We start from the raw sequence: 10,280 nt of genomic DNA, 5'->3' as shown, positions 1-10,280 counted from the left end.
GGAGAAGTATTGCTATTTTTGTAATACAGATGTTAGGCACACTTGGAAAATTACAAAGACAATATTACATCCACCAGAGGATGTCCCTTGTGTTTGGCCCATTGCTAAAGGTACCAAGTTACAAGTGAAAGAAGCCTGCAAGCTTATTAGAGCAGGATATGACATTGGTATTCCTCTTGAGTTTTTTCTAGAAAAGGAGCTTGCAAAAGGCACTAGCGAGACAAACAAGGAGGTGAAACAATTTCCATATCGACGAGGAATTTCAAAGGCTGCATTTGGTCAAATCACTGCAGCCTTAGATATGCATGCAGAAGTTGTAGGCAGCCATATACATATAGAAGGGGTAAAGGAAACATTTAGTATTAATCCATTGACCAATGGGAGCCAAGACACATCTCTGATAGAGGTCACTATTCAGAAGAATCCAATGTGTTCATGTGTGGAGTTCAGAGATAGAGTGGCCAAGAAAAGACCATATCTTGCATGCAAGCACATATACTTTGTGTTCTTAATGATTCTTGGACAGGATGTGAACAACAATATGCATATTCATCAAGTTTGTATTTCTGAGAGAATTGTAAAAGACATGCTAACTAAGTCTATTAGAAGTCATCCTCAACAGCTTTAGGAACCTGCAACCCACTTTAGTTGAAATATGTATGGGGGTCATGTCATACCAGCTGAACCGTAGTACTTGTTTTGGAAATGTTTTGGTTATTTTATAAATTTTCCTGTCTATTGTCTTTTGTTTGCTTCTAGTGGCTCTCCAACATTGTGAATACTATAGATTCAATATCTTTTTAGCGAGCCAAGCAATATGGGTTTAATAGTGATTTTTTGTATCTGCACCATTGGTTCGAAAAAAAAATTATTGCAATGGTCATTTTAGAACATTTCATGTCTTCTTTGTTTGATTGCTACAGAATTGCACTGAGGTTCCACTCTTCTCTTTAACATTTCATGCTCGCTTAACATCATACCATGCCCCTACCTGCTCACTTTCACAAGAACATGAGCTCTACTCATTGCTTTGTGCTCGCTGCTCTTGGCTCGCTTTTTGACCACCCCCATACGCAACCGTACCAATCCGATGTTACTCGAAATGGACCACGATATCTAGGAGATGAATTCGAGCATTTTCCTATTGATAAAGTCTGAGAATCTTTAGGAACATTAAAATAAACCAACACTCTTGGTTCAAAAGACCAAGTTGAGCATCCTCTATCAACATAAAACAGTGCCCTATCTAGAGCACTCCTGATAGAATCCCGAGCTTTGGTCAGCATTTCTTGCATGTCACACAAGAAATCCCTCGATGCATCAAGATGGATGTCCTTAAGACCGACATGAATAGGTGCCCTAGGTTGATACCCATACATAAGCATAAACGGACTAAAACCAATAGCCATATGTTTAAAACTGTTATAGGCAAATTCCATCATTGGAAGATATTTTTTCCAATTTGATGCTTTTCCAGAGACATATGCATGAAGCATATCCTCTACAATCTGATTCATACGCTTTGTTTGCCTATCAGATTGCAGATGATCAGAGGAATCCATACTCAAAGTAGTTTCCTCGTGTTGTAAACCATTCGAAATAAAGTAGGAAAACATGGCATTATAATAGTAGTAGGAACCAGGGATTCATCGGCGCCCCGACGTACCCATATCTGCACATGGAATTATCGACGTCCCGAGTTATCCATATCAACATAGAGAGTCATCAATGTCTCGATGAGTCACATATATTCATCTGTAAACCTATCAGGTGGACTGTATAAATCACCTAAAGGACGGAACTAATGCCAACAAAGGAAGAATCCAAATTTTCTTAATCCGAATACAACAAGATAAACTTGTTGAACTCTAAAGAAATAGATTTCAACAAATGAATATGCCAACATGATTAAACTCATCAATACATGCAGGCTATAGATAAAAGAAGTTTATCTAGAGAATGTCCACACAACAACTTTAAATGAATTCAGAAAATGAGAGTCTTTAAATGTTGAGGTCAACATGCTAAGTGATGTTAGCAAAGCAACAAACTTGAGCCCAAATTATCCCATAAGATAATATATGTGAGGGATCGCTAACGTCCCATACCACCATGATACCACCTATACATACCTTACCAATTTGAAACTTCCTAGTATACTGTCTAGGAAATATAAATAAAATCCTGTATAAAAGGAATAAGATGGCCTTATCCTAGACTTTCACATATTAAAACCTGTCTCTATATTCGTGAGACTACATCAAGGAATAACTCTTTCTGAGTATATCATTAGAAGAGAATTTGAATTATTGGCGCCTTTCTAATGATAACTAGCCAATAAACACACTAAAGTTGGGGTAGAAAAATAACTCACCTAGATACGTAAGCAACTAGGTATCCAAGTTGGAATATGTACAAGAGTACAAGAAATATACTCCAAAATTACGTGCAAAAAACGAAGGCAAATGTTACCTTCAAAGCACATGAAATTATCCAAAAGATTAAAAGATCCTTATAAAACCATGGATAAAAGCATAGAAGCTCCTCGAATCCATGAAAACCATAGTTGATTATAAAAATTAATGCATGCCATCTAATGGTCATTAATCATACCAAAAGAAGCATTAAAATTGGTGGCCAACTCATCAATCCGGAGTATATGGACGTAGTGTCGTTCAAACAAAATTCCAAAGTAAGCAAGTGAAACACATATGTGTAACACTCAATAAAAAACCCCTAGACACACAAGTGATCTAGGCAGAACCTGATGAGTCCAAATAAAACTTGGAAAACATCCAATAAAATCCACCAAAACAAACATATCAACTAACCCATGATAGAATTTATCTTAGGCTTAAGAAATTAAGCATAGACCACACTTAAATAAGTAAAAAATAAATTATCATGTACAAGTGTCAAAGGTGAGACACACTTTGAACACAGATTCTAGCCATCATTGAAGAAATTAAGGAACATGTCCAAAAAGAATGGCTAAACAATGGTAAAAAATCATGAAAACATCGTTTAGAAATAATCCAAACAGAAATATCTACTAATACGAGGTACAATCGTATTAATAATATGTGAATAACCCGCATTTATCTAATGTCAACCCACGAGAAAACGTACTTCAACATTAAATAACCCTCTAAAATATTAAATTCTGGAGAGAAAAAAATTATCATGATTTTTTTCTAATTTTATAGGGCCTCAAAATACAATAATTTTGAATTTCACCAAATCTATCTTATGGCATTCCAAACCTATATTTTTCCTAAAAAAATTTAGCAATTTAATTTGCCAAAATACCATTGATATTTTATAAATACCAATTTTTCAGGATTTTTAAAATTAATTTCTAGAAAATTCCTAATTTTTCCTAAGAATCCCATCGTTCACGAAATTTCCAATTCCGTCCGACAATTCTCAAATCCAATGAAAATTTTTAATTTTAATGGATTTCCTAAATTTTTGGGTCAAAAAATATATTTTTAAAGGAATTTGAATGGTCACAAGCGCCCAAATGGACACACCACATGCCAAACACCAACCCCAAATTTTCCATAAACTTAAAATAACCTTTGTCTAATTTTTTTAAACTAATTTTTATGATTTTTTTAAAATTTTTAATTAACCCCGAACGCATTAGAATACGAACGGTCAAAAAATTTTGGAATCCCAATGGTTTTCCCGGAATACGGAAAGCCAATAGTTTCGGGAAAATGAAAAGACAAAAAAAAAATCAGAATGTGAAAGGTCAAAAGTTTCTGGAATCCAAAAGGTCAAAAGATTTTCCAGAACTCGAAAAGCCAAAAGGTTTCTCGAGAATGCGAAAAGCCAAGAGTTTTCAAGAAAATAATTTTCAGAAATATCAAGAGAATTGTTTTCCCCAAATTTCGTAGTTTCTTCTCTTTTTTCCAGCTTTTTTCCAAGCTTTGAAAAGCTTTTTTTTTATTTTAAAAAAAACTCTTTTTATATATTTTTTTTAATTTTAAAAAAGAACTTTTTTTAACTAAGGCTTTTTTAAACCTTACAAAAATCAATTTTGGGCGGTGGCAATTTTTCGCCCAGCGCTGCAACGTGCTCCCCCCCGCTTGTGCGAAAAAAAATGAGAGAGAGAAGCCATCTCTCTCTTCTCTTCTCCTCTCCATCTCCAAATCACATACTCTCTTTCTCCACCCCATCTTCTCTTCTCTCTGTTAAGATAGGATTAAGCCTTAATTAAGATTACCTTAATCATAATTAAAGTTTACTTTAATCAATTTGTGCTTCCCGCGTTTACACGCGGGAGAGAAGAAATAAGAGAAAAACTCAGATTTGAGAGGCGAAGAGGATCCCACGCACACGGGAGAGCATTCCATGCATCAATTGACTACCCCACTCTGCATTTTAGCAGAAATTTGGCAGAAAATCAAAAGAATATCCGCGGAAAACCCGCAAAAATGCATTAAAAATACATTTTAAACCATAAAAAATCCTCTAAAATTTTTTATATAATTAGGAAAAAATTTCTAAAATTTATAAAAATTCAGGGAATTCATTCTACCAAAAATATCCGCAATAAAATATATGGTATTTTTGTAAAAATTTCCATTAATGCTTATTTTAAACCATAAAAATAAGAAAAAATAGCATTAAACTCACGGAATTCCCCTGCAACATCGATTCGTCCATTGAATAGAAGAAACACACGTTCCAACCGCCATATCGACGACGAACCACGTGATAATCATCAAACAAATGAACAAAATAATATTTTTATTTAGTAAATATTAAATTTTACTTCAAAAAATGCTAAAAATTATAATAAGAAATAAAAAATAACAACAATTAACTAGAGATTGGTCTGATACCACTGTTAAAACCCTAAGATCTCTCTAGATAATTGTTATGCATAAACATGCATAAATCAAGCATAAACTCATCCACCCGACCACCCCCAAGCGCAAGGGATGCACACATGAATTATAATGAAGTACATCATACCTTTACCTTGATGTCCCATACCATCAAAGGTATAACTCCAATCCAACAGCATGTAGCTATAGTGTGAAATGGTAGGTGAGTAGATATAATCCTTTATACAAGAGAACATCATATCATAACCTAGCCCAATCCCCTTTGAGTGTGCCCCATGCCCCTATTATATAGGAGGGCCCTCAAGTAACTCTTGACTCTCCATTTCCCATGTGTGACCCTTGGATGCCTGACCCTAACCTTAACCTTTAAGGTTAGTCCTAACCCATGCTCCACTAGAGCTTGTTCCCATGCTCATAAGCCTAATGTGGGTTAGCCTCCTACTATATGCACACATAATGTGCATATAACAATACAGAGGCTTCTTACACGGTTTCTTGAAGACTGTAAGCATGTTGCTACACCAATAGAGACAAGTGCTAGGCTTAGTCTTTATTAGGATGTAGGTGAACCATTTAATGGATCAATTTATCAGTCAGTTTTTGGGTGCCTCATCCATCTATGTAATATGAGGCTAGACATTTAGTTTGGGGTCTCCAAGTTGAGCAAGCTTATACATAGTCTCGAAAGCAAGCATTAGCTGGCTACCAAGCATGTATTCAAATACTTATAGGGCATTCAATCCCTTGGCCTCTTCTTTGCTAAGAGGAGTGATATTTAGCTGTGTGCTTTTAGTGATTCCGATTGGGCTAGATGTTATGCCATGTGAATGTCTACTAGTGGCTTTTGCTTTCACCTTGGTGATTTGTGTAGATCGTGGCTCAGCAAGAAGTAGTCATGCAACAGTGGACACTTTGAGCTATGGAGCTAAATACAAGGAAGCTTTTAATGACTATGGAGTGTGTATGGATCAAATGCCTTTTGGAAGATCTTGGTGTTGGAAAACAGTTCCCCCCACAACAGTCTTCCACCAATATCTTCACTGATAGAGCTAGAGTGCATTAGCCATTGTAAGGAACCAAGTGTTTCATGCTCACGCAAAGTGCATTAAGGTGCATTATCATTATGTCAGGGAGAGGCTCATTGGAGAAGAGATTAGCAAGGCTTATGTCTCTACACACGATAATGTGGCAGATATGTTCATGAAGGCTCTCTCACAAGGCTAGCTTATGGTTATAGCCCTTTGAGGATTGATCAGCCACACATATTCACATCATTACTATAGGGGAAATTGGTAGCCATTTATATAATAGTGATGATGAGTGGACATATGCTAATGATGGGCCGAGCCACTTTTTCCCTCTTTAGGAGGTTTTTTCCCCAACTGTATATACACACTCTTTATGAGTGTGTGTAAGTGACCTTATCATGTCACTTCACTTGTATTTCACTCATTCTCATTAATCTACATTAAGTGTTATACTTCTATTTATCTCTCCTTGCTTGCTATATAAATGTGTGTGTTGCTACCTTGATCTCCACTTTAACGTAAATTAGAGTATTACTTGCTTAGTCGTTCATTTCACTTATGATTGACCTATGGTTTTTGAAGGAGCACTCAACTTAGATAGTGCATCCATTTATTATTTAAATATATCTTGCTTAGTCCTTCATTTCACTTATAATTGATCTATGGTTTTTGAAGGAGCACTCAACTTAGACAGTGCATCCATTTATTATTTAAATATATATTGGTCTTCTCAATAAATTACGTAAAGATTGCATTATGTCAAACATCACCCACCATGTAAGTATGTGTGTACGATAGCTTACATTTTATGTTACACATTTTATGCCATAACTATAGCTAGACATAATAATATTATTTGGGTTTTTCTTGCATGTACCATAACATTTACAATGCTACCTCTCATGCCTAGTTTTCTATCCACCAACAAAGGAATCGGGTTTGGTGAGAGACAATTTTCAATACATCATTGCATATTTTGCATATAAGTAGCACTCATGTGTGTGCAAGAGATGGTTTTTTAGAGCTTATAGCTTCACCTTGTGAGCTTTGCCTGGTTTGATTAGGTACTTGAGTAAAATTTCAATCCTTCACCCAAAACATAAGTAAATGCAAGTGTATCCTAGATGGGTTTTTTGAAGTATAACACATATCTTTCTTGCCATTTTTGAAGTAAATGCAGGTGTATCCTAGATGGGTTTTTTGAAGTATAACATATATCTTTTTTGCCTAGTGTTGCAATGTCTTTCTTGTTTGCTACACGTGTGTGTTAATCTCATTATTTGATTATGCAACTTTTATTATTTCCTCTAGGGTATTGCTTTGTGACCAAGTTTGCCATTTTATTTTCCTAGTATGCAATGGTTGAAAAGTCAGTTTGTGGTTTATTTTGCTAACATTGAAAAGGCAATTTATAGCAAAACACACTCAGTGGTGACAAATTGTTTCTTTATTTATATGGTTCCATTTAGGTTATCGCTTTATGATCAAGTTTGCCATTTTAATGGTTCCATACAGTGTATTGCTTTCTGATCAGGTTGCCATCTAGGGTATTACTCTACGGTTCCATTTAGGTTATTGCTATATGATCAAGTTTGCCATTTAAATGGTTCCATTTAGGTTATTTATTACTATGTGACATTTTATTTTCCTAGTATGCAATGGTTAAAAAGTCGATTTGTGGTTTGTTTTGCTAACACATTTAGTGGTGGCAAATCATTTCTTAATGTAAATGGTTCCACCCTCCTAGAGTTTGTAGATCAATTTATTACAGAGTCACTCTAATGTTGATGTTGAATCTCTAGAAACAAAACACAAGAGTCTCTTTTCGTATTTGCATTGAATTTATTATTTATTTGATAAAACACAAGAGTCTCTTTTAGTATTTGCATTGAATTTATCATTAATTTGATTGGAAACTTGATCTCCTTTTTTGGATAATGTGTTTGGTCTTTGTTTATTGAAAGAAAAACATATTATTAATGTCAGATTATCTTGGAATATGTATTGCAATACAAAAGTTGTGTCATTGAGAATTGCCATGCTTGCAATGTGGTTCTAAATGAAATGACTAACTACCTTAAACATGGAGGTATTACAAGGGTGCTTTATCATACACTCATGTTGATTATCAAGAAAATCTAGGATGTTTGACACACCATGTTTGGGGCATGCGTATAATCTTTGATATTCAAAGCTTAGACATAGTAATATGGTAATCACACCACATAAATGTTCTTGCTCACTTTAGAGGCAACATGCATATTTTGTTTTTTCTTGCACACATTTGTACCTTCTTGCATAATTTGCTTTTTCTTGCACAAGTTTGTACCTTTTGGCCATAACTTATCCTAATAAAGTCGGTGTGATCATGCACATGTCGACGACTTTCTCGCTTTTATTCATAGCATGTCTAGTGTCTAAGTTGGTTATTATATGTGAAGTATGGGTTGTGTATGGAAAATATATTTCCATACAAAAAAGAAGGCACAAAATCTCATCTTTAATAACGTAGTGATATGGGAAATAAATTGGGAACCATTGTAATGATGCTTTGTCTAAAGTGAAGTAAAGGTTGATCATACATTTGGGAACACTTTGGTTTTTAGTACACAAATAATTGAGTAAAAGCAATAAGGAGCTTGTGTGGTCATGAGAAGATTGGAACCTTATTTGGATCATGTTAGCACTTACTATTAATTTCATAAACAGTTACTTTCTTTTTTGATAGTGAAAAGAAAAGCAATGGAGAAGGAGTCTAATCAGATAAAGGTTCACATTTATGGAGGGTAAAAAAAGAAGTAAAGCACTTACTATGATAAGAGGCCCAAAAACATCTTTCATGCTCTATAATATGAAGGCCAAGTTTAACAACACACATAAACAATATTTAGGACATTGGTTTTTGAAAGTTTTCTTAAACTTCTTTTTAACAAGTTGACTCGCATGGATTGGTGTGGATCCTACAAGCCTTCGATTTTCTTAGTTTCAAATTGAGGCTTTGCTTTATTAAATTTTACATAGTAACAGTCCATGTGTTTTAGTTGATAAACAAGTGAAGGGTTCACTATATTGGCATGACATTTGTGTGTATATGTGCATGTGCACGTGTGTGGGTGTGCGCGCGCATGTGTGTATGTATGTATGTATGTATGTATATATATATATATATATATATAGATATATATATATATATATATAGAGAGAGAGAGAGAGAGAGAGAGAGAGAGAGAGAGAGAGAGAGAGAGAGATTCCTTATACAATGATGCCTTCCACCCAAGAAACTCTTTATTTTTAAAGGGCAATTGTGACCATGCTAAGTTAGAGTTTGAATGTAGCCTTAATGCTATGTTGTACAGAGCTGGGCCAGGGGTAGGATTCTTTGAAGACTTGAGAACAGTTCCTAGGCAGACCCAAAACTTAAAAAAATAACTTTTACTATCATGAGTCCATGACACACCCTTTGCATTATCACACCCCCCAATGTGTGTGTGTGTGTATACATATTTAGTTGAACTCAACTTTGAAATTCTTTCTTATGCTTCTCCCTCCATTGGCCCAAATTTGGCTAACTTGTTGAGAGTTGCTTATTTTGTAACAAGGGCAAAGAGAGAGCAGTGCTCAACAAAAGCAGCTATATGGCTTGTCTGTCCTCTTCTCTTTGCCCTGCCCCTAACCACTTGAATGTTTGCCCTCCCAGTTCCCTTGATGGGCATGGCAGCACTCTGCAGAGCCTGCACGTAGAATGCAGATTAGGTTTTGGAGCACAAGCCTGTGAAAAGAAGCTTGAGAGCTTGATGTTCAGAAGAACCAAGGTGGCCTCCAGTAATGGAGCTCCATCATGCTCTTCATTTTCAACAGTACTTAGTATCAGATGCCATGGAGCACATGGCCCCGAAAGCTCTTTTGAGCTTGCTTCAGAGGAGCTTGGAACTACACGCAATTCCTCAATAGAATTTCCATCAAAAGAAGAATTTGACGGCAGTTCTGCAGAGCAGCAAGCCTACACTGAGACAGGAGGAGGTGAGAATAATGGTGGTGGACAAGACAATGGCAAGTTTGGCAATGATGGAGATGGAGATGGCAGTGGTAAAGGGGACGATTCTGTGGAAGAGGATGAGGGGTTTGGTGGCCTTTTGAACTCTGAAGAAGTGAACAAGCAACTCCAAGCCCGTGGTATGACCCTTCCACCAGACATGGCAGAGGCTGCCCGAACTGTGGGCATACGGAGCCTCGTCCTCACTCAATTCATTGATCTTCAGGTATCAGTATCCTAACCTGTTTCTTGAAGAGAAATGACAGTGTTTGCAACTCTGGTTGCCCTTAATTCTGCATTACTAGGTAGTAAAAATGATTTTATTCTCAACATAGAAGGTGCAGGACATGCTGATCATTC

At 35.9% G+C, this 10,280-nt stretch overlaps 1 protein-coding gene across 2 annotated transcripts in view; it reads left to right on the top strand.

Moving 5' to 3' along the window:
* Nucleotides 1-9,417: 9,417 nt before the first annotated feature.
* Nucleotides 9,418-10,280, top strand: part of LOC147618897 (protein RETICULATA-RELATED 1, chloroplastic-like) — an 83,599-nt gene continuing 82,736 nt past the window's right edge. Inside the window, exon 1 of one of the 2 annotated variants that reach the window (XM_086774001.1) lies at nucleotides 9,418-10,146. In XM_086774001.1, the coding sequence (XP_086630127.1) occupies nucleotides 9,523-10,146 (624 nt within the window). In that variant the 5' untranslated portion in view covers nucleotides 9,418-9,522. The remainder of the gene's footprint in view (nucleotides 10,147-10,280) is intronic. The other variant, XM_086774000.1, reaches the window with a different exon arrangement.

This window comes from Cibotium barometz, chromosome 34, assembly GCF_041138505.1.
Source record: "Cibotium barometz isolate CiBa-2024 chromosome 34, ASM4113850v1, whole genome shotgun sequence".
Taxonomy (NCBI): Eukaryota; Viridiplantae; Streptophyta; class Polypodiopsida; order Cyatheales; family Cibotiaceae; genus Cibotium; species Cibotium barometz.
Note: the sequence above shows the minus strand (reverse complement) of the source record. Positions and strands in the feature narration are given on the sequence as shown.